The sequence below is a fragment of the Diachasmimorpha longicaudata genome, unplaced genomic scaffold (assembly GCF_034640455.1).
Source record: "Diachasmimorpha longicaudata isolate KC_UGA_2023 unplaced genomic scaffold, iyDiaLong2 ctg00000055.1, whole genome shotgun sequence".
NCBI lineage: Eukaryota > Metazoa > Arthropoda > Insecta > Hymenoptera > Braconidae > Diachasmimorpha > Diachasmimorpha longicaudata.
The window spans coordinates 1,544,623-1,569,944 of record NW_026973895.1 but is presented as its reverse complement, the minus strand read 5'-3'; the positions used below and the strand labels follow the sequence as shown (position 1 = coordinate 1,569,944).

General features: G+C 46.5%; 2 protein-coding genes across 2 annotated transcripts in view; both read right to left on the bottom strand.

Annotated features, from left to right (window-relative positions):
- LOC135171614 (uncharacterized) overlaps positions 1–23,508 on the bottom strand; it is a 77,162-nt gene extending 53,654 nt beyond the window's left edge. The window contains exons 1-3 of the mRNA XM_064138242.1: positions 23,440–23,508; positions 19,394–23,392; positions 19,176–19,320 (exon numbers count right to left, since the gene is read on the bottom strand). Of these exons, the coding sequence (XP_063994312.1) occupies positions 19,176–19,320; positions 19,394–23,392; positions 23,440–23,508 (4,213 nt within the window). The remainder of the gene's footprint in view (positions 1–19,175; positions 19,321–19,393; positions 23,393–23,439) is intronic.
- Position 23,509: 1 nt separating this feature from the next.
- On the bottom strand, positions 23,510–25,009 carry LOC135171612 (uncharacterized). The gene has a single exon (XM_064138241.1). The coding sequence runs from the start codon at positions 25,007–25,009 to the stop codon at positions 23,510–23,512; it is 1,500 nt and encodes a 499-aa protein (XP_063994311.1).
- Between the last annotated feature and the right edge of the window lie 313 nt (positions 25,010–25,322).

Below are 25,322 nucleotides of genomic sequence, written 5' to 3'. Positions count from 1 at the left end.
AATCAGAACCTCATTGGAAAATGGATATTCAAAGATTAGGAAGAAGTAGGAAAAAAATTTGGGAAGACAATATGGAATTGCTAGATCAACTTACTATTCTCAAGGACAAATTTGGCAGAAGGACCACTTTTGGCATTTGAAAACCACATCAAGAGATCTCTTTTCTTCCTCCCTTCGAATAAAACTCTGGAAAAACTCCTTTTACATCTCTCCAGATAAATTTCGGTAATCCGTAAATACGAAAGCTATCGTCGTTACAATTTTGATTATTAGTTGGTTCCATAAATGTCCCACGAGAAGCCTAGGAAAGTAAAGTCCACCCCCGCAGAGCCTGAATACCGGGGTAAGGCATAAATACAATGGGGTGCTGCCTGGTTCCCCAAGGGTATCGTTGAAGACACTGTTCCCCAGTGCCATTCAGCCCTCGGCACGATAACTTTCACCTTGACTTGGGTACTCTCGTCCGCGGCGATGCCTTGCGTCTTCCTGACGGGACGGCGGGGAAAAAATTCCCTGAATGACACTACCTTAAAGAACAAGACAAAAATCTAAAATACTTTTTTTATTCACCCACCCAAATAACAAATTCATTTTCCAATTTTATTTTTCCCCCTTTCTTCTTCTTTATCACCTTCGACCCCAGTGTTTTGGACTTGGTGGACTTCTTAGCCATTTTTTCGAAGTTCCTGAGAGCTCTTTTCTCACGTTCCTTCCTCTCGGCTACAGATTTTCCTTCGAAGGGATCCGCAGTTTCCTCACCCGTCTCCGCAGTCCGCTGGTTCGTCTGTGGCTCCATTGACTCTCCAGACTCCAGCTCCTTGGCCTTCACCAATTGTTCTCCTTTGAATATATCATACGATGGATTAAACGAGTACGAGACCTCAGGCTTGTTCGTCTTCTGTGCCATCTTCTGATCGACTCTATTTATGTACTTTCCACCACCTTTCTTATTTACGGCTTGACGAAATTTCGCTGGAGAGATGTAGAAGGAGTTGTCCCAGAGGGTTTCTCCTGCGAAACTCCCGGCGAATATTTTCACTGGATTCAAAACAAATCTGGGGCCTATCTCTGCCAATCCTCCATCTTCACTCAGGATCTCGTAGTTTCTGAACCATTTCCTGTTGTCCAGGACGCTGAATGTGTAGACGTGGTCGAAGAAGGACTTGCTTTTGGGGTGGTTGTTGGGCACACCAAATATCTGGGCGACCAACTCTTGCAGGAGGGCGTAGTGAGGATTTGTGGAGAAGTTCACATCGAAGGAGAGAATTGGACGTGATCCCTTTAGGCAATTGCCTGTCAATTTCATTTCTCCCATTGTGTGAACTGTGAAAATTGACAGTTTAAATAAATTTGAACGTTTCAAAAAGTTAATGAATTAAAATGAGAAAAAAAACAAAAAATCAGAACCTCATTGGAAAATGGATATTCAAAGATTAGGAAGAAGTAGGAAAAAAATTTGGGAAGACAATATGGAATTGCTAGATCAACTTACTATTCTCAAGGACAAATTTGACAGAAGGACCACTTTTGGCATTTGAAAACCACATCAAGAGATCTCTTTTCTTCCTCCCTTCGAATAAAACTCTGGAAAAACTCCTTTTACATCTCTCCAGATAAATTTCGTTAATCCGTAAATACGAAAGCTATCGTCGTTACAATTTTGATTATTAGTTGGTTCCATAAATGTCCCACGAGAAGCCTAGGAAAGTAAAGTCCACCCCCGCAGAGCCTGAATACCGGGGTAAGGCATAAATACAATGGGGTGCTGCCTGGTTCCCCAAGGGTATCGTTGAAGACACTGTTCCCCAGTGCCATTCAGCCCTCGGCACGATAACTTTCACCTTGACTTGGGTACTCTCGTCCGCGGCGATGCCTTGCGTCTTCCTGACGGGACGGCGGAGAAAAAATTCCCTGAATGACACTACCTTAAAGAACAAGACAAAAATCTAAAATACTTTTTTTATTCACCCACCCAAATAACAAATTCATATTCCAATTTTATTTTTCCCCCTTTCTTCTTCTTTATCACCTTCGACCCCAGTGTTTTGGACTTGGTGGACTTCTTAGCCATTTTTTCGAAGTTCCTCAGAGCTCTTTTCTCACGTTCCTTCATCTCGGCTACAGATTTTCCTTCGAAGGGATCCGCAGTTTCCTCACTCGTCTCCGCAGTCCGCTGGTTCGTCTGTGGCTCCATTGACTCTCCAGACTCCAGCTCCTTGGCCTTCACCAATTGTTCTCCTTTGAATATATCATACGATGGATTAAACGAGTACGAGACCTCAGGCTTGTTCGTCTTCTGTGCCATCTTCTGCTCGACTCTATTTATGTACTTTCCACCAGCTTTCTTATTTACGGCTTGACGAAATTTCGCTGGAGAGATGTAGAAGGAGTTGTCCCAGAGGGTTTCTCCTGCGAAACTCCCGGCGAATATTTTCACTGGATTCAAAACAAATCTGGGGCCTATCTCTGCCAATCCTCCATCTTCACTCAGGATCTCGTAGTTTCTGAACCATTTCCTGTTGTCCAGGACGCTGAATGTGTAGACGTGGTCGAAGAAGGACTTGCTTTTGGGGTGGTTGTTGGGCACACCAAATATCTGGGCGACCAACTCTTGCAGGAGGGCGTAGTGAGGATTTGTGGAGAAGTTCACATCGAAGGAGAGAATTGGACGTGATCCCTTTAGGCAATTGCCTGTCAATTTCATTTCTCCCATTGTGTGAACTGTGAAAATTGACAGTTTAAATAAATGTGAACGTTTCAAAAAGTTAATGAATTAAAATGAGAAAAAAAAAAACAAAAAATCAGAACCTCATTGGAAAATGGATATTCAAAGATTAGGAAGAAGTAGGAAAAAAATTTGGGAAGACAATATGGAATTGCTAGATCAACTTACTATTCTCAAGGACAAATTTGGCAGAAGGACCACTTTTGGCATTTGAAAACCACATCAAGAGATCTCTTTTCTTCCTCCCTTCGAATAAAACTCTGGAAAAACTCCTTTTACATCTCTCCAGAGAAATTTCGTTAATCCGTAAATACGAAAGCTATCGTCGTTACAATTTCGATTATTAGATGGTTCCATAAATGTCCCACTAGAAGCCTAGGAAAGTAAAGTCCACCCCCGCAGAGCCTGAATACCGGGGTAAGGCATAAATACAATGGGGTGCTGCCTGGTTCCCCAAGGGTATAGTTGAAGACACTGTTCCCCAGTGCCATTCAGCCCTCGGCACGATAACTTTCACCTTGACTTGGGTACTCTCGTCCGCGGCGATGCCTTGCGTCTTCCTGACGGGACCGCGGGGAAAAAATTCCCTGAATGACAAGACCTTAAAAAACAAGACAAAAATCTGAAATACTTTTTTTATTCACCCACCCAAATAACAAATTCATTTTCCAATTTTATTTTTCCCCCTTTCTTCTTCTTTATCACCTTCGACCCCAGTGTTTTGGACTTGGTGGACTTCTTAGCCATTTTTTCGAAGTTCCTCAGAGCTCTTTTCTCGCGTTCCTTCATCTCGGCTACAGATTTTCCTTCGAGGGGATCCGCAGTTTCCTCACCAGTCTCCGCAGTCCGCTGGTTCGTCTGTGGCTCCATTGACTCTCCGGCCTCCAGCTCCTTGGCCTTCACCAATTGTTCTCCTTTGAATATATCATACAATGGATTAAACGAGTACGAGACCTCAGGCTTGTTCGTCTTCTGTGCCATTTTCTGCTCGACTCTATTTATGTGCTTTCCACCAGCTTTCTTATTTACGGCTTGACGAAATTTCGCTGGAGAGATGTAGAAGGAGTTGTCACAGAGGGTTTCTCCTGCGAAACTCCCGGCGAATATTTTCACTGGATTCAAAACAAATCTGGGGCCTATCTCTGCCAATCCTCCATCTTCAGTCAGGATCTCGTAGTTTCTGAACCATATCCTGTTGTCCAGGACGCTGAATGTGTAGACGTGGTCGAAGAAGGACTTGCTTTTGGGGTGGTTGTTGGGCACACCAAATATCTGGGCGACCAACTCTTGCAGGAGGGCGTAGTGAGGATTCGTGGAGAAGTTCTCATCGAAGGAGAGAATTGGAAGTGATCCCTTTAGGCAATTGCCTGTCAATTTCATTTCTCCCATTGTGTGAACTGTGAAAATTGACAGTTTAAATAAATTTGAACGTTTCAAAAAGTTAATGAATTAAAATGAGAAAAAAAAACAAAAAATCAGAACCTCATTGGACAATGGATATTCAAAGATTAGGAAGAAGTAGGAAAGAAATTTGGAAAGACAATATGGAATTGCTAGATCAACTTACTATTCTCAGGGACAAATTTGGCAGAAGGACCACTTTTGGCATTTGAAAACCACATCAAGAGATCTCTTTTCTTCCTCCCTTTGAATAAAACTCTGGAAAAACTCCTTTCACATCTCTCCAGAGAAATTTCGTTAATCCGTAAATACGAAAGCTATCGTCGTTACAATTTCGATTATTAGATGGTTCCATAAATGTCCCACTAGAAGCCTAGGAAAGTAAAGTCCACCCCCGCAGAGCCTGAATACCGGGGTAAGGCATAAATACAATGGGGTGCTGCCTGGTTCCCCAAGGGTATCGTTGAAGACACTGTTCCCCAGTGCCATTCAGCCCTCGGCACGATGACTTTCACCTTGACTTGGGTACTCTCGTCCGCGGCGATGCCTTGCGTCTTCCTGACGGGACGGCGGGGAAAAAATTCCCTGAATGACAAGACCTTAAAAAACAAGACAAAAATCTGAAATACTTTTTTTATTCACCCACCCAAATAACAAATTCATTTTCCAATGTTATTTTTCCCCCTTTCTTCTTCTTTATCACCTTCGACCCCAGTGTTTTGGACTTGGTGGACTTCTTAGCCATTTTTTCGAAGTTCCTCAGAGCTCTTTTCTCGCGTTCCTTCATCTCGGCTACAGATTTTCCTTCGAAGGGATCCGCAGTTTCCTCACCAGTCTCCGCAGTCCGCTGGTTCGTCTGTGGCTCCATTGACTCTCCGGCCTCCAGCTCCTTGGCCTTCACCAATTGTTCTCCTTTGAATATATCATACAATGGATTAAACGAGTACGAGACCTCAGGCTTGTTCGTCTTCTGTGCCATCTTCTGCTCGACTCTATTTATGTGCTTTCCACCAGCTTTCTTATTTACGGCTTGACGAAATTTCGCTGGAGAGATGTTGAAGGAGTTGTCCCAGAGGGTTTCTCCTGCGAAACTCCCGGCGAACTTTTTCACTGGATTCAAAACAAATCTGGGGCCTATCTCTGCCAATCCTCCATCTTCAGTCAGGATCTCGTAGTTTCTGAACCATATCCTGTTGTCCAGGACGCTGAATGTGTAGACGTGGTCGAAGAAGGACTTGCTTTTGGGGTGGTTGTTGGGCACACCAAATATCTGGGCGACCAACTCTTGCAGGAGGGCGTAGTGAGGATTCGTGGAGAAGTTCTCATCGAAGGAGAGAATTGGAAGTGATCCCTTTAGGCAATTGCCTGTCAATTTCATTTCTCCCATTGTGTGAACTGTGAAAATTGACAGTTTAAATAAATTTGAACGTTTCAAAAAGTTAATGAATTAAAATGAGAAAAAAAAACAAAAAATCAGAACCTCATTGGACAATGGATATTCAAAGATTAGGAAGAAGTAGGAAAGAAATTTGGAAAGACAATATGGAATTGCTAGATCAACTTACTATTCTCAGGGACAAATTTGGCAGAAGGACCACTTTTGGCATTTGAAAACCACATCAAGAGATCTCTTTTCTTCCTCCCTTTGAATAAAACTCTGGAAAAACTCCTTTCACATCTCTCCAGAGAAATTTCGTTAATCCGTAAATACGAAAGCTATCGTCGTTACAATTTCGATTATTAGATGGTTCCATAAATGTCCCACTAGAAGCCTAGGAAAGTAAAGTCCACCCCCGCAGAGCCTGAATACCGGGGTAAGGCATAAATACAATGGGGTGCTGCCTGGTTCCCCAAGGGTATCGTTGAAGACACTGTTCCCCAGTGCCATTCAGCCCTCGGCACGATGACTTTCACCTTGACTTGGGTACTCTCGTCCGCGGCGATGCCTTGCGTCTTCCTGACGGGACGGCGGGGAAAAAATTCCCTGAATGACAAGACCTTAAAAAACAAGACAAAAATCTGAAATACTTTTTTTATTCACCCACCCAAATAACAAATTCATTTTCCAACGTTATTTTTCCCCCTTTCTTCTTCTTTATCACCTTCGACCCCAGTGTTTTGGACTTGGTGGACTTCTTAGCCATTTTTTCGAAGTTCCTCAGAGCTCTTTTCTCGCGTTCCTTCATCTCGGCTACAGATTTTCCTTCGAAGGGATCCGCAGTTTCCTCACCAGTCTCCGCAGTCCGCTGGTTCGTCTGTGGCTCCATTGACTCTCCGGCCTCCAGCTCCTTGGCCTTCACCAATTGTTCTCCTTTGAATATATCATACAATGGATTAAACGAGTACGAGACCTCAGGCTTGTTCGTCTTCTGTGCCATCTTCTGCTCGACTCTATTTATGTGCTTTCCTCCAGCTTTCTTATTTACGGCTTGACGAAATTTCGCTGGAGAGATGTTGAAGGAGTTGTCCCAGAGGGTTTCTCCTGCGAAACTCCCGGCGAATATTTTCACTGGATTCAAAACAAATCTGGGGCCTATCTCTGCCAATCCTCCATCTTCAGTCAGGATCTCGTAGTTTCTGAACCATATCCTGTTGTCCAGGACGCTGAATGTGTAGACGTGGTCGAAGAAGGACTTGCTTTTGGGGTGGTTGTTGGGCACACCAAATATCTGGGCGACCAACTCTTGCAGGAGGACGTAGTGAGGATTTGTGGAGAAGTTCTCATCGAAGGAGAGAATTGGACGTGATCCCTTTAGGCAATTGCCTGTCAATTTCATTTCTCCCATTGTGTGAACTGTGAAAATTGACAGTTTAAATAAATTTGAACGTTTCAAAAAGTTAATGAATTAAAATGAGAAAAAAAACAAAAAATCAGAACCTCATTGGAAAATGGATATTCAAAGATTAGGAAGAAGTAGGAAAAAAATTTGGGAAGACAATATGGAATTGCTAGATCAACTTACTATTCTCAAGGACAAATTTGGCAGAAGGACCACTTTTGGCATTTGAAAACCACATCAAGAGATCTCTTTTCTTCCTCCCTTCGAATAAAACTCTGGAAAAACTCCTTTTACATCTCTCCAGATAAATTTCGGTAATCCGTAAATACGAAAGCTATCGTCGTTACAATTTTGATTATTAGTTGGTTCCATAAATGTCCCACGAGAAGCCTAGGAAAGTAAAGTCCACCCCCGCAGAGCCTGAATACCGGGGTAAGGCATAAATACAATGGGGTGCTGCCTGGTTCCCCAAGGGTATCGTTGAAGACACTGTTCCCCAGTGCCATTCAGCCCTCGGCACGATAACTTTCACCTTGACTTGGGTACTCTCGTCCGCGGCGATGCCTTGCGTCTTCCTGACGGGACGGCGGGGAAAAAATTCCCTGAATGACACTACCTTAAAGAACAAGACAAAAATCTAAAATACTTTTTTTATTCACCCACCCAAATAACAAATTCATTTTCCAATTTTATTTTTCCCCCTTTCTTCTTCTTTATCACCTTCGACCCCAGTGTTTTGGACTTGGTGGACTTCTTAGCCATTTTTTCGAAGTTCCTGAGAGCTCTTTTCTCACGTTCCTTCCTCTCGGCTACAGATTTTCCTTCGAAGGGATCCGCAGTTTCCTCACCCGTCTCCGCAGTCCGCTGGTTCGTCTGTGGCTCCATTGACTCTCCAGACTCCAGCTCCTTGGCCTTCACCAATTGTTCTCCTTTGAATATATCATACGATGGATTAAACGAGTACGAGACCTCAGGCTTGTTCGTCTTCTGTGCCATCTTCTGATCGACTCTATTTATGTACTTTCCACCACCTTTCTTATTTACGGCTTGACGAAATTTCGCTGGAGAGATGTAGAAGGAGTTGTCCCAGAGGGTTTCTCCTGCGAAACTCCCGGCGAATATTTTCACTGGATTCAAAACAAATCTGGGGCCTATCTCTGCCAATCCTCCATCTTCACTCAGGATCTCGTAGTTTCTGAACCATTTCCTGTTGTCCAGGACGCTGAATGTGTAGACCTGGTCGAAGAAGGACTTGCTTTTGGGGTGGTTGTTGGGCACACCAAATATCTGGGCGACCAACTCTTGCAGGAGGGCGTAGTGAGGATTTGTGGAGAAGTTCACATCGAAGGAGAGAATTGGACGTGATCCCTTTAGGCAATTGCCTGTCAATTTCATTTCTCCCATTGTGTGAACTGTGAAAATTGACAGTTTAAATAAATTTGAACGTTTCAAAAAGTTAATGAATTAAAATGAGAAAAAAAACAAAAAATCAGAACCTCATTGGAAAATGGATATTCAAAGATTAGGAAGAAGTAGGAAAAAAATTTGGGAAGACAATATGGAATTGCTAGATCAACTTACTATTCTCAAGGACAAATTTGACAGAAGGACCACTTTTGGCATTTGAAAACCACATCAAGAGATCTCTTTTCTTCCTCCCTTCGAATAAAACTCTGGAAAAACTCCTTTTACATCTCTCCAGATAAATTTCGTTAATCCGTAAATACGAAAGCTATCGTCGTTACAATTTTGATTATTAGTTGGTTCCATAAATGTCCCACGAGAAGCCTAGGAAAGTAAAGTCCACCCCCGCAGAGCCTGAATACCGGGGTAAGGCATAAATACAATGGGGTGCTGCCTGGTTCCCCAAGGGTATCGTTGAAGACACTGTTCCCCAGTGCCATTCAGCCCTCGGCACGATAACTTTCACCTTGACTTGGGTACTCTCGTCCGCGGCGATGCCTTGCGTCTTCCTGACGGGACGGCGGAGAAAAAATTCCCTGAATGACACTACCTTAAAGAACAAGACAAAAATCTAAAATACTTTTTTTATTCACCCACCCAAATAACAAATTCATATTCCAATTTTATTTTTCCCCCTTTCTTCTTCTTTATCACCTTCGACCCCAGTGTTTTGGACTTGGTGGACTTCTTAGCCATTTTTTCGAAGTTCCTGAGAGCTCTTTTCTCACGTTCCTTCCTCTCGGCTACAGATTTTCCTTCGAAGGGATCCGCAGTTTCCTCACCCGTCTCCGCAGTCCGCTGGTTCGTCTGTGGCTCCATTGACTCTCCAGACTCCAGCTCCTTGGCCTTCACCAATTGTTCTCCTTTGAATATATCATACGATGGATTAAACGAGTACGAGACCTCAGGCTTGTTCGTCTTCTGTGCCATCTTCTGCTCGACTCTATTTATGTACTTTCCACCAGCTTTCTTATTTACGGCTTGACGAAATTTCGCTGGAGAGATGTAGAAGGAGTTGTCCCAGAGGGTTTCTCCTGCGAAACTCCCGGCGAATATTTTCACTGGATTCAAAACAAATCTGGGGCCTATCTCTGCCAATCCTCCATCTTCACTCAGGATCTCGTAGTTTCTGAACCATTTCCTGTTGTCCAGGACGCTGAATGTGTAGACGTGGTCGAAGAAGGACTTGCTTTTGGGGTGGTTGTTGGGCACACCAAATATCTGGGCGACCAACTCTTGCAGGAGGGCGTAGTGAGGATTTGTGGAGAAGTTCACATCGAAGGAGAGAATTGGACGTGATCCCTTTAGGCAATTGCCTGTCAATTTCATTTCTCCCATTGTGTGAACTGTGAAAATTGACAGTTTAAATAAATGTGAACGTTTCAAAAAGTTAATGAATTAAAATGAGAAAAAAAAAACAAAAAATCAGAACCTCATTGGAAAATGGATATTCAAAGATTAGGAAGAAGTAGGAAAAAAATTTGGGAAGACAATATGGAATTGCTAGATCAACTTACTATTCTCAAGGACAAATTTGGCAGAAGGACCACTTTTGGCATTTGAAAACCACATCAAGAGATCTCTTTTCTTCCTCCCTTCGAATAAAACTCTGGAAAAACTCCTTTTACATCTCTCCAGAGAAATTTCGTTAATCCGTAAATACGAAAGCTATCGTCGCTACAATTTTGATTATTAGTTGGTTCCATAAATGTCCCACGAGAAGCCTAGGAAAGTAAAGTCCACCCCCGCAGAGCCTGAATACCGGGGTAAGGCATAAATACAATGGGGTGCTGCCTGGTTCCCCAAGGGTATCCTTGAAGACACTGTTCCCCAGTGCCATTCAGCCCTCGGCACGATAACTTTCACCTTGACTTGGGTACTCTCGTCCGCGGCGATGCCTTGCGTCTTCCTGACGGGACGGCGGGGAAAAATTTCCCTTAATGACACAACCTTAAAGAACAAGACAAAAATCTAAAATACTTTTTTTATTCACCCACACAAATAACAAACTCATTTTCCAATTTTATTTTTCCCCCTTTCTTCTTCTTTATCACCTTCGACCCCAGTGTTTTGGACTTGGTGGACTTCTTAGCCATTTTTTCGAAGTTCCTCAGAGCTCTTTTCTCACGTTCCTTCATCTCGGCTACAGATTTTCCTTCGAAGGGATCCGCAGTTTCCTCACTCGTCTCCGCAGTCCGCTGGTTCGTCTGTGGCTCCATTGACTCTCCAGACTCCAGCTCCTTGGCCTTCACCAATTGTTCTCCTTTGAATATATCATACGATGGATTAAACGAGTACGAGACCTCAGGCTTGTTCGTCTTCTGTGCCATCTTCTGCTCGACTCTATTTATGTACTTTCCACCAGCTTTCTTATTTACGGCTTGACGAAATTTCGCTGGAGAGATGTAGAAGGAGTTGTCCCAGAGGGTTTCTCCTGCGAAACTCCCGGCGAATATTTTCACTGGATTCAAAACAAATCTGGGGCCTATCTCTGCCAATCCTCCATCTTCACTCAGGATCTCGTAGTTTCTGAACCATTTCCTGTTGTCCAGGACGCTGAATGTGTAGACGTGGTCGAAGAAGGACTTGCTTTTGGGGTGGTTGTTGGGCACACCAAATATCTGGGCGACCAACTCTTGCAGGAGGGCGTAGTGAGGATTTGTGGAGAAGTTCACATCGAAGGAGAGAATTGGACGTGATCCCTTTAGGCAATTGCCTGTCAATTTCATTTCTCCCATTGTGTGAACTGTGAAAATTGACAGTTTAAATAAATGTGAACGTTTCAAAAAGTTAATGAATTAAAATGAGAAAAAAAAAAACAAAAAATCAGAACCTCATTGGAAAATGGATATTCAAAGATTAGGAAGAAGTAGGAAAAAAATTTGGGAAGACAATATGGAATTGCTAGATCAACTTACTATTCTCAAGGACAAATTTGGCAGAAGGACCACTTTTGGCATTTGAAAACCACATCAAGAGATCTCTTTTCTTCCTCCCTTCGAATAAAACTCTGGAAAAACTCCTTTTACATCTCTCCAGAGAAATTTCGTTAATCCGTAAATACGAAAGCTATCGTCGTTACAATTTCGATTATTAGATGGTTCCATAAATGTCCCACTAGAAGCCTAGGAAAGTAAAGTCCACCCCCGCAGAGCCTGAATACCGGGGTAAGGCATAAATACAATGGGGTGCTGCCTGGTTCCCCAAGGGTATAGTTGAAGACACTGTTCCCCAGTGCCATTCAGCCCTCGGCACGATAACTTTCACCTTGACTTGGGTACTCTCGTCCGCGGCGATGCCTTGCGTCTTCCTGACGGGACCGCGGGGAAAAAATTCCCTGAATGACAAGACCTTAAAAAACAAGACAAAAATCTGAAATACTTTTTTTATTCACCCACCCAAATAACAAATTCATTTTCCAATTTTATTTTTCCCCCTTTCTTCTTCTTTATCACCTTCGACCCCAGTGTTTTGGACTTGGTGGACTTCTTAGCCATTTTTTCGAAGTTCCTCAGAGCTCTTTTCTCGCGTTCCTTCATCTCGGCTACAGATTTTCCTTCGAGGGGATCCGCAGTTTCCTCACCAGTCTCCGCAGTCCGCTGGTTCGTCTGTGGCTCCATTGACTCTCCGGCCTCCAGCTCCTTGGCCTTCACCAATTGTTCTCCTTTGAATATATCATACAATGGATTAAACGAGTACGAGACCTCAGGCTTGTTCGTCTTCTGTGCCATTTTCTGCTCGACTCTATTTATGTGCTTTCCACCAGCTTTCTTATTTACGGCTTGACGAAATTTCGCTGGAGAGATGTAGAAGGAGTTGTCACAGAGGGTTTCTCCTGCGAAACTCCCGGCGAATATTTTCACTGGATTCAAAACAAATCTGGGGCCTATCTCTGCCAATCCTCCATCTTCAGTCAGGATCTCGTAGTTTCTGAACCATATCCTGTTGTCCAGGACGCTGAATGTGTAGACGTGGTCGAAGAAGGACTTGCTTTTGGGGTGGTTGTTGGGCACACCAAATATCTGGGCGACCAACTCTTGCAGGAGGGCGTAGTGAGGATTCGTGGAGAAGTTCTCATCGAAGGAGAGAATTGGAAGTGATCCCTTTAGGCAATTGCCTGTCAATTTCATTTCTCCCATTGTGTGAACTGTGAAAATTGACAGTTTAAATAAATTTGAACGTTTCAAAAAGTTAATGAATTAAAATGAGAAAAAAAAACAAAAAATCAGAACCTCATTGGACAATGGATATTCAAAGATTAGGAAGAAGTAGGAAAGAAATTTGGAAAGACAATATGGAATTGCTAGATCAACTTACTATTCTCAGGGACAAATTTGGCAGAAGGACCACTTTTGGCATTTGAAAACCACATCAAGAGATCTCTTTTCTTCCTCCCTTTGAATAAAACTCTGGAAAAACTCCTTTCACATCTCTCCAGAGAAATTTCGTTAATCCGTAAATACGAAAGCTATCGTCGTTACAATTTCGATTATTAGATGGTTCCATAAATGTCCCACTAGAAGCCTAGGAAAGTAAAGTCCACCCCCGCAGAGCCTGAATACCGGGGTAAGGCATAAATACAATGGGGTGCTGCCTGGTTCCCCAAGGGTATCGTTGAAGACACTGTTCCCCAGTGCCATTCAGCCCTCGGCACGATGACTTTCACCTTGACTTGGGTACTCTCGTCCGCGGCGATGCCTTGCGTCTTCCTGACGGGACGGCGGGGAAAAAATTCCCTGAATGACAAGACCTTAAAAAACAAGACAAAAATCTGAAATACTTTTTTTATTCACCCACCCAAATAACAAATTCATTTTCCAATGTTATTTTTCCCCCTTTCTTCTTCTTTATCACCTTCGACCCCAGTGTTTTGGACTTGGTGGACTTCTTAGCCATTTTTTCGAAGTTCCTCAGAGCTCTTTTCTCGCGTTCCTTCATCTCGGCTACAGATTTTCCTTCGAAGGGATCCGCAGTTTCCTCACCAGTCTCCGCAGTCCGCTGGTTCGTCTGTGGCTCCATTGACTCTCCGGCCTCCAGCTCCTTGGCCTTCACCAATTGTTCTCCTTTGAATATATCATACAATGGATTAAACGAGTACGAGACCTCAGGCTTGTTCGTCTTCTGTGCCATCTTCTGCTCGACTCTATTTATGTGCTTTCCTCCAGCTTTCTTATTTACGGCTTGACGAAATTTCGCTGGAGAGATGTTGAAGGAGTTGTCCCAGAGGGTTTCTCCTGCGAAACTCCCGGCGAATATTTTCACTGGATTCAAAACAAATCTGGGGCCTATCTCTGCCAATCCTCCATCTTCAGTCAGGATCTCGTAGTTTCTGAACCATATCCTGTTGTCCAGGACGCTGAATGTGTAGACGTGGTCGAAGAAGGACTTGCTTTTGGGGTGGTTGTTGGGCACACCAAATATCTGGGCGACCAACTCTTGCAGGAGGACGTAGTGAGGATTTGTGGAGAAGTTCTCATCGAAGGAGAGAATTGGACGTGATCCCTTTAGGCAATTGCCTGTCAATTTCATTTCTCCCATTGTGTGAACTGTGAAAATTGACAGTTTAAATAAATTTGAACGTTTCAAAAAGTTAATGAATTAAAATGAGAAAAAAAACAAAAAATCAGAACCTCATTGGAAAATGGATATTCAAAGATTAGGAAGAAGTAGGAAAAAAATTTGGGAAGACAATATGGAATTGCTAGATCAACTTACTATTCTCAAGGACAAATTTGGCAGAAGGACCACTTTTGGCATTTGAAAACCACATCAAGAGATCTCTTTTCTTCCTCCCTTCGAATAAAACTCTGGAAAAACTCCTTTTACATCTCTCCAGATAAATTTCGGTAATCCGTAAATACGAAAGCTATCGTCGTTACAATTTTGATTATTAGTTGGTTCCATAAATGTCCCACGAGAAGCCTAGGAAAGTAAAGTCCACCCCCGCAGAGCCTGAATACCGGGGTAAGGCATAAATACAATGGGGTGCTGCCTGGTTCCCCAAGGGTATCGTTGAAGACACTGTTCCCCAGTGCCATTCAGCCCTCGGCACGATAACTTTCACCTTGACTTGGGTACTCTCGTCCGCGGCGATGCCTTGCGTCTTCCTGACGGGACGGCGGGGAAAAAATTCCCTGAATGACACTACCTTAAAGAACAAGACAAAAATCTAAAATACTTTTTTTATTCACCCACCCAAATAACAAATTCATTTTCCAATTTTATTTTTCCCCCTTTCTTCTTCTTTATCACCTTCGACCCCAGTGTTTTGGACTTGGTGGACTTCTTAGCCATTTTTTCGAAGTTCCTGAGAGCTCTTTTCTCACGTTCCTTCCTCTCGGCTACAGATTTTCCTTCGAAGGGATCCGCAGTTTCCTCACCCGTCTCCGCAGTCCGCTGGTTCGTCTGTGGCTCCATTGACTCTCCAGACTCCAGCTCCTTGGCCTTCACCAATTGTTCTCCTTTGAATATATCATACGATGGATTAAACGAGTACGAGACCTCAGGCTTGTTCGTCTTCTGTGCCATCTTCTGATCGACTCTATTTATGTACTTTCCACCACCTTTCTTATTTACGGCTTGACGAAATTTCGCTGGAGAGATGTAGAAGGAGTTGTCCCAGAGGGTTTCTCCTGCGAAACTCCCGGCGAATATTTTCACTGGATTCAAAACAAATCTGGGGCCTATCTCTGCCAATCCTCCATCTTCACTCAGGATCTCGTAGTTTCTGAACCATTTCCTGTTGTCCAGGACGCTGAATGTGTAGACGTGGTCGAAGAAGGACTTGCTTTTGGGGTGGTTGTTGGGCACACCAAATATCTGGGCGACCAACTCTTGCAGGAGGGCGTAGTGAGGATTTGTGGAGAAGTTCACATCGAAGGAGAGAATTGGACGTGATCCCTTTAGGCAATTGCCTGTCAATTTCATTTCTCCCATTGTGTGAACTGTGAAAATTGACAGTTTAAATAAATTTGAACGTTTCAAAAAGTTAATGAATTAAAATGAGAAAAAAAACAAAAAATCAGAACCTCATTGGAAAATGGATATTCAAAGATTAGGAAGAAGTAGGAAAAAAATTTGGGAAGACAATATGGAATTGCTAGATCAACTTACTATTCTCAAGGACAAATTTGACAGAAGGACCACTTTTGGCATTTGAAAACCACATCAAGAGATCTCTTTTCTTCCTCCCTTCGAATAAAACTCTGGAAAAACTCCTTTTACATCTCTCCAGATAAATTTCGTTAATCCGTAAATACGAAAGCTATCGTCGTTACAATTTTGATTATTAGTTGGTTCCATAAATGTCCCACGAGAAGCCTAGGAAAGTAAAGTCCACCCCCGCAGAGCCTGAATACCGGGGTAAGGCATAAATACAATGGGGTGCTGCCTGGTTCCCCAAGGGTATCGTTGAAGACACTGTTCCCCAGTGCCATTCAGCCCTCGGCACGATAACTTTCACCTTGACTTGGGTACTCTCGTCCGCGGCGATGCCTTGCGTCTTCCTGACGGGACGGCGGAGAAAAAATTCCCTGAATGACACTACCTTAAAGAACAAGACAAAAATCTAAAATACTTTTTTTATTCACCCACCCACATAACAAATTCATATTCCAATTTTATTTTTCCCCCTTTCTTCTTCTTTATCACCTTCGACCCCAGTGTTTTGGACTTGGTGGACTTCTTAGCCATTTTTTCGAAGTTCCTGAGAGCTCTTTTCTCACGTTCCTTCCTCTCGGCTACAGATTTTCCTTCGAAGGGATCCGCAGTTTCCTCACCCGTCTCCGCAGTCCGCTGGTTCGTCTGTGGCTCCATTGACTCTCCAGACTCCAGCTCCTTGGCCTTCACCAATTGTTCTCCTTTGAATATATCATACGATGGATTAAACGAGTACGAGACCTCAGGCTTGTTCGTCTTCTGTGCCATCTTCTGCTCGACTCTATTTATGTACTTTCCACCAGCTTTCTTATTTACGGCTTGACGAAATTTCGCTGGAGAGATGTAGAAGGAGTTGTCCCAGAGGGTTTCTCCTGCGAAACTCCCGGCGAATATTTTCACTGGATTCAAAACAAATCTGGGGCCTATCTCTGCCAATCCTCCATCTTCACTCAGGATCTCGTAGTTTCTGAATCATTTCCTGTTGTCCAGGACGCTGAATGTGTAGACGTGGTCGAAGAAGGACTTGCTTTTGGGGTGGTTGTTGGGCACACCAAATATCTGGGCGACCAACTCTTGCAGGAGGGCGTAGTGAGGATTTGTGGAGAAGTTCACATCGAAGGAGAGAATTGGACGTGATCCCTTTAGGCAATTGCCTGTCAATTTCATTTCTCCCATTGTGTGAACTGTGAAAATTGACAGTTTAAATAAATGTGAACGTTTCAAAAAGTTAATGAATTAAAATGAGAAAAAAAAAACAAAAAATCAGAACCTCATTGGAAAATGGATATTCAAAGATTAGGAAGAAGTAGGAAAAAAATTTGGGAAGACAATATGGAATTGCTAGATCAACTTACTATTCTCAAGGACAAATTTGGCAGAAGGACCACTTTTGGCATTTGAAAACCACATCAAGAGATCTCTTTTCTTCCTCCCTTCGAATCAAACTCTGGAAAAACTCCTTTTACATCTCTCCAGAGAAATTTCGTTAATCCGTAAATACGAAAGCTATCGTCGCTACAATTTTGATTATTAGTTGGTTCCATAAATGTCCCACGAGAAGCCTAGGAAAGTAAAGTCCACCCCCGCAGAGCCTGAATACCGGGGTAAGGCATAAATACAATGGGGTGCTGCCTGGTTCCCCAAGGGTATCCTTGAAGACACTGTTCCCCAGTGCCATTCAGCCCTCGGCACGATAACTTTCACCTTGACTTGGGTACTCTCGTCCGCGGCGATGCCTTGCGTCTTCCTGACGGGACGGCGGGGAAAAATTTCCCTTAATGACACAACCTTAAAGCACAAGACAAAAATCTAAAATACTTTTTTTATTCACCCACACAAATAACAAACTCATTTTCCAATTTTATTTTTCCCCCTTTCTTCTTCTTTATCACCTTCGACCCCAGTGTTTTGGACTTGGTGGACTTCTTAGCCATTTTTTCGAAGTTCCTCAGAGCTCTTTTCTCACGTTCCTTCATCTCGGCTACAGATTTTCCTTCGAAGGGATCCGCAGTTTCCTCACCCGTCTCCGCAGTCCGCTGGTTCGTCTGTGGCTCCATTGACTCTCCAGACTCCAGCTCCTTGGCCTTCACCAATTGTTCTCCTTTGAATATATCATACGATGGATTAAACGAGTACGAGACCTCAGGCTTGTTCGTCTTCTGTGCCATCTTCTGCTCGACTCTATTTATGTACTTTCCACCAGCTTTCTTATTTACGGCTTGACGAAATTTCGCTGGAGAGATGTAGAAGGAGTTGTCCCAGAGGGTTTCTCCTGCGAAACTCCCGGCGAATATTTTCACTGGATTCAAAACAAATCTGGGGCCTATCTCTGCCAATCCTCCATCTTCACTCAGGATCTCGTAGTTTCTGAACCATTTCCTGTTGTCCAGGACGCTGAATGTGTAGACGTGGTCGAAGAAGGACTTGCTTTTGGGGTGGTTGTTGGGCACACCAAATATCTGGGCGACCAACTCTTGCAGGAGGGCGTAGTGAGGATTTGTGGAGAAGTTCACATCGAAGGAGAGAATTGGACGTGATCCCTTTAGGCAATTGCCTGTCAATTTCATTTCTCCCATTGTGTGAACTGTGAAAATTGACAGTTTAAATAAATGTGAACGTTTCAAAAAGTTAATGAATTAAAATGAGAAAAAAAAAACAAAAAATCAGAACCTCATTGGAAAATGGATATTCAAAGATTAGGAAGAAGTAGGAAAAAAATTTGGGAAGACAATATGGAATTGCTAGATCAACTTACTATTCTCAAGGACAAATTTGGCAGAAGGACCACTTTTGGCATTTGAAAACCACATCAAGAGATCTCTTTTCTTCCTCCCTTCGAATAAAACTCTGGAAAAACTCCTTTTACATCTCTCCAGAGAAATTTCGTTAATCCGTAAATACGAAAGCTATCGTCGCTACAATTTTGATTATTAGTTGGTTCCATAAATGTCCCACGAGAAGCCTAGGAAAGTAAAGTCCACCCCCGCAGAGCCTGAATACCGGGGTAAGGCATAAATACAATGGGGTGCTGCCTGGTTCCCCAAGGGTATCCTTGAAGACACTGTTCCCCAGTGCCATTCAGCCCTCGGCACGATAACTTTCACCTTGACTTGGGTACTCTCGTCCGCGGCGATGCCTTGCGTCTTCCTGACGGGACGGCGGGGAAAAATTTCCCTTAATGACACAACCTTAAAGAACAAGACAAAAATCTAAAATACTTTTTTTATTCACCCACACAAATAACAAACTGTTCCGGCGAGAGCGCACAAAAAACCGGTAGAGAGGGGGATGCGGGTTAAGGGGGGAGAATAACTGTGACACGAGACGCACTATTTGTCACTATAGAAAACTGTTTATTTCTACGTCACTCGTGATTAACAATTATTAAAAAACTACAATTACACAGTTGTGCCTTGCACACGAGCCGCGAACGAACACGTTAATATTACACGCGGTAGAGACAACTTTGGCGACAGAGATGTAACGTAGAGATAGGTCGCCACGAGAGCACGTTGAGAAGTGAGTTCATGGAACGTGCGAGAGAAATCCCTCCGGATGTATGGAACGTTCGAGATCGAAATCGAACGTTCCAGATAAATCACCGGAAACGGTGATAAGGGCAGCGCCTCAGGTGCGTAGTCACGCACCTGGATGCCAGCGCGGCCGGTCAGGCAGACCTCGTCCAGGAGGTGCTGCCACCCTCAGCCCATATGAGGCTGTCGCCTCAACATTCTCCCCCCCGTCAGGAACCCCGTTGCTGACACAGAAGGAGTAGAGATCGTTTGTAGAGACCTGGAACACTTAAGCAAACATCAAACAAGTCGATAGAGACCAGCTGTCAGCTGGTGGAGATCGGTAACAGAACCAGCTTGGAGATCGGCCTGGTCAACGTCGTCGAGGCGGTCCTGATGGTCACAACTCTGGAGAGACCGTCCCTTCCAGGATGTAGAGCCGTGACCCGAGCAAGAGGCCACTTCGCTGGCGGGAACCGCTCGTCGTAGAGAAGAACCAGGCTGCCGACGTTGATCTCGTTGGACGGGTGATGCCACTTGGAGATGGACTGGAGCTGCTGCAGATACCCTGCAGACCACTGCTTCCAGAAGAACTGCAGCCTCTGCTGGATCAGTTGCCATCTCGAGAGTCGTCCAACGTTGAGGTGTTCCAGTGAGGGCTCCGGAAGAGCTATCGGAGCTTCTCCAATGAGGAAATGTCCCGGGGTGAGACAGGACACATCATCAGGATCCTCCGAGAGCGCTTGTAGAGGCCTGGAGTTGAGGACCGCTTCAATTTGGGACAGCAGCGTAGAGAGCTCCTCGAACGTGAGAGTCGTGTCCCGAACCGTTCGAGCGAGGTGGTACTTCACCGACTTGACCGCTGCTTCCCATTTTCCCCCGAAATGAGGGGCTCCAGGGGGATTGAACTTCCATCCCGTCCCATCCTTGAGAACCACTGCAGAGAGATGCTGGAACTCCTTAGCTCCAGCGGAGAACAACTTCTTCAGCTCCTTATCCGCCCCGATGAAGTTGGTCCCACAGTCACTATACAGGTGCCTGCAGTATCCCCGCCGACTCACGAACCTCCTGTAGGCGGCGATGAACCCCTCCGCGGAGTAGTCCGTGACAGCTTCCAGATGGAGAGCGGACGTGGCCATGCACACGAAGACCACCAACCAACCCTTCTGGGTCTTGTGACCACGCCCCTTCCAAGTCTTAATTGACACTGGTCCGGCATAGTCCACACCAGTGTTAGAGAACGCACGATCCGACGCCAGACGTGCTACTGGAAGCTGTCCCATCAGCTGCTGAGCGCGAATTCCCCGATGACGTGCGCACTCCACGCACTTGAGGATGAAGGATCTTACTGGTAGACGACCTCCAATAATCCAGTAAGACCTCCGGAGATGTGTCAAGGTGAGTTGAGTCCCACCGTGCAGCGTCCGCTGATGAGAGTCCCTGATGATGAGCTCCGCGAGCACTGAGCCTTGAGGGATGATGGCCTGATGCCTACTCTCTGGCCCTAGAGTAGAGAACTTCAACCGCCCGCCGACCCTGAGAACTCCTTGTTGATCAATGAAGGCCGTGAGCTTGGTCAACGGATGAGACTTCTTCAACTGCAATCCGTGAGAGATGATGTCACACTCGGCTTGGAGATGATGGGCTTGAGTCGCCTTGACCCAATAAAGCCGAGCTGCCTCCATGCTTCCAGGGCTGAACAAAGCTGGAACGATGATGCCCCTCCTCCTTTCCAGCTTCCGCAGCAGATTCCGCACAACCGTCTGGCAAATTGCTGTGATCCTCAGCAATTTGTAGAGAGAGGAATACCGCGAACAGAGATCCCAGAGACTTGATCTTCCGAGGGAAGCGGTTAACGTCAACCCCGGCTTCTCCTCGAGATCAGTAGACGGGTCCAACGTTGCTCTCCCACGTGGCCACTGGGACGCTTCCTTGCGTAGCCATTTCGGCCCCGTCCACCACAGATGATGGCCATTAAGCTGGGCCACCGAGATGCCCCGAGATGCACAATCAGCCGGGTTCTCCTTCCCACTGACGTACCTCCAATTGGCTTCTGGCACAAGCTCCTGAACGACGGTTACTCTGTTGTGGACATATTCCTTCCACCTGGAAGGATGAGCGCAAATCCACGCCAGAGCGACAGCGGAGTCCGTCCATAAATGGACCGGAACAGCAACAAGGTTGAGCTGCTCAATCACATACCTTGTGAGCTTCGCTAGGATAACCGCGGCGTTGAGTTCCAGACGCGGGATGGTGAGCTTCTTGAGAGGAGCTACCTTCGTCTTAGCGACAGCTAAGGAGATGCTGACACCATCCTCACTCGTCACCTTCAAATAGACCACCGCCGACATCGCTAGTAGAGACGCGTCCGAGAAGCCATGGATTTCCACCCGAGAATCCTTCCTATATCCCATCCACCGCGGGATCGAGAGTTGATCCACCTGGGCCAGCTCTTCTCGGAACCGAACCCACTTCTGGACCAGATGCACCGGCAACTCCTCGTCCCAGTCCAATTTCTCCAGCCACAGTTGCTGCAGAAGTGCCTTGGCCCGTATCACCACCGGTGAGAGCAGCCCTAGAGGGTCGAAGAGCTGCGCAATCTCCGACAGCACAATCCTCTTCGATGGCTTCACGCCAACTGAGAGCTGGATGGAGAACCTCAACCGGTCGTCGCTTGGATCCCACTTCAAGCCGAGAATTTTTGTGGTAGAGTCCTCTAGCGGCTTCGGACTCTGAGAGAAGCCTCCCGGTGTCAGAGCACGAAGTAGAGACGGACTGTTCGAGTGCCACTTCGCTAGAGGGAATCCGCCAGCCCAGCAGAGCTCCGCCACTTGCTGAGCTACGAAGTGGAGATCGTCCTCCTCGTCAGCTCCACCACAGATGTCGTCCACATATCTTCCGCTGCTCAAGGGGGGAACGGCTAGAGGGAACCGATGCCCTTCGTCCTTGACCAGCTGGTCGAGAACCCTACAGGCGAGAAATGGAGCAGACTTGGTCCCGTAGGTGACGGTGGTGAGCTGATAGGTGCAGATTTGGCCCCGAGAATCACGCCACAAAATCTGTTGGAGAGGCCAGTCCTCCCGATGCACCTTGATCTGACGGAACATCTTCGTGATGTCCGTCATAAAGATGTACCTGCTCTGTCGAGACCAGAGCAGTACATCAGAGATGTTTCGTTGCAGCTTGGCCCCAGTATGCTGGATGTCGTTGAGAGACACTCCGGAGCTACTCTTACTGGAACCATTGAAGACTACCCTCAGCTTCGTAGTTTCACTACCTTCCCGGAGAACACAATGATGAGGGAAGTAGAACGCAGGAGCAGAAGAGCGAGATTGCCTCGTAGACGAACTCTGCCCGGAATCCTGATATGACCACCCGCCCTCGGAGACCCTCAACCCTCCTGAGGCCGAAGCCCCATGTGCCAAGGTCATCTCGCCAGGTTGACGGTCCAAGATCCGAGAGTCGGTTGAGCCAGGCATAGCTGGAACACGCACCATGTGCCCCAACTCTTCGTACTCCTTGAGAAAGTCACTATATAGCTGCAGAGATCCCTGATTCTTTTCCAGCCTCCTAAGCAGGCTCGCGAGGCACGCCTTCGCGCGGCCTAGAGAATCCCCGAGCTCCGCGGGAGAGCGAACGAGAGGCAGACGCACAATATAGCGCCCCGACCGATCCCGGGTATGGGTGCGCTGGAAGAACTCCTCACACTCTGCCTCCTCCCTCGTGAGAGCGACGTCTTTGCCTTCCGCCGCAGATACCTCCTCCTGCTGCCAGAACGAGGTGAGAAGCTCGCTAAGTTCCTCGTTGCTGACAGAGACGTGATGCGAGCTCGCCGCCGACGTCACTGCAGAGGTGGGCCCTAGCACTACCCACCCGAAGAGACTCAGCATCGCAATAGGAGAGTCGGATGGCCCCTTGATAATCTGCGGCTCCACTATCGATCCAAAGAAATCTGCGCCAATGAGAAGATCGACAGGTCTTGACGTCAGATAGTGTGGATCCGCTAGCTGCAACCCTCGGAGATGCTTCCACTGCTGAGGTTGAGAGGCAGAGAACGACGGCAACGACGACGTGAGGCTATCGAGAACGTAGGCCTTGACAAGAATCTGCTTGCTGGAGTGCAGAGACTTGAGAGAGAATTGAGAGAACCCATTAGAGGCCGAGGTCGAACCACTGATACCAACGACCGGCAGCACAGCTGGAGAAATCGGCAAGCTGAGCTTCTTGACCAGCTCCCTTGTAGCAAACGACAGCTCAGAACCGGTATCCAGCAGCATCCTAACCTCGTGAGAAGCGCCGTCCCTCAAGACTAGCGAGGCTAGGGCCGTGGCGAGAATTACACCTGGTCTGGGCTGTGGAGAGACTTTGCGATTGATCGCGGCTACACACGGAGCAGCACTCGCCAGAGCCGGCCGTAGAGAGAGGTCATGGCGCGGCGACGACTCTGGCGTAGGCGTTGGTATCGCATGTCACTGTGGAGACATGTCAGCCCTAGAGGCAGTGGACTGTATAGATGGGCCGGGCTGAGGCTCCTGCATCGTCTTAACAACCTTCTGGCTGTCACGAGGCTGAGAGTATCCTTGAGGTGTTGGCTGAGGACGATTAATGTGAATCATCGAGTGGTGATTCTGCCGACACACAACGCAGGTCTTGTTGAGGCTCCGGCAACTCTCCCTATTATGCTTCCCCAGGCAGTTGAAGCATCGATGCTTGAGAACGACGAATGATCTCCTCTCGGTAGGAGACAGAGCCTTGAATTTGGAGCACCTGTCCAACGAATGCTCCTCCTCGCACATCGGACAGGCCCGGAAGCACATGTCCGCCCAACTTTGAGACGGAGGCTGAGGTTGAGGCTTCACAGCCCGAGACGAGTGGCTCCCCGACTCTTTCCCGGACATAGGCTGCGAAGTAGGACCAGCCGAGGCACTGTAGACCCGAGCAGGCTGGCCTGGAGCGTAGACCGTCACAGTCTGATTTGAGGGCTGGCCCTTCGATGGCCGAGGCTTCGAAGCCTGGTGAGGGTTCGATGACGCAGTCGAGGGCGGCTCCGAGGCGTGCATCTCCATCGTCTCCCTGGCCAAGGCCCTACCGAGCACGAACTCCCTGAGAGCGGCGTACGTGGGAAACTCCGTTGATGAGCCGAGTTCAATCTCCCAAGCCTCCAGCATCTTGGCGTCCAGCCGCGTCGAAACGAGGTGGACGAGCATATCGTCCCAATGCTCCACCGGACGACCGAGAGACTCCAGCGCGGTGACCGCCTCAGCCACGGAGTTGAGAAGCGCGTTGTACTCCCTGGCGGTGCGGTTAATGACCCTCGGCGCCGCGTGAAGCTTCCCCAGCTGGATAGAGATGAGCCGCCTCTTGTTCTCGTAACGAGCCAAGAGGGCGTTCCACGCTGGCAGGAACGCGTCCTCGGTCACGGGCAAGGTGGAGACCAGCTGCTTAGGCTCACCCGTGAGAGACGTCAGCAGATAGTGGAACTTCTCCACAGTACTTAACGCCGAACTCCCGACCACCATGGAGAGGAACAGATCCTTGTACGGTATCCACTCCGAGAAGGCCCCTGAGAATGTTGGCAGCGAGATCTTAGGCAACTGCCGATGAGCCACAGACGCCGGTGGAGACGGAGCAGATGGCCGACGGAATGACTCGGAGAGGTCGATGGACTCATCCAGACCCTTGATCAATCCCATGAACTTGCTGCGCGCTGCGGAGTACATCACCAGGCACTTGTCGTACACCTCCTCCGTGACGTAAGCGTGTTCCAGCACCTCCTCATTATCTTTGGCAGTCAGCAGCTTCACATGTAGAGTGTCGAACAGGCTCCAATGGTTCTCCAGCATGTCGAGCTTGGATTGGAGCTCAGCCACCGTGAGAGCCTGCACGCTTTCGGAGGCTGACTCCGCTCTCAGACTCTCGATAAACCTAGCCCTGCTAGCCTGGAGTAAAATTTTCCCCTTAAACGCCATGCTCAAGCAGGAATGAGGAACCTTTCCCTCAAAAAAAACAGCCCGCAGCCCGAGCAGAGAGAAACACCGATAGTTCCCCTTTGTTAGGGAACAATAAACAAATAAAGAAAGAAGAAAATAAGAACCCAGGCGGAGAATTCCACAACAAATTGAGCGCACGCAGTAATAAAGCACACCGAAACACCCCCGGTAGCGATAGCAGTAGGGTCAGCAATATTAATTAATTAATATTAATTAATTATTAATATATTGACAGGCAAAGATCAATAGAAAACCGTAGAATTATTAATTATTGACTTTCCTGAGATCTGAG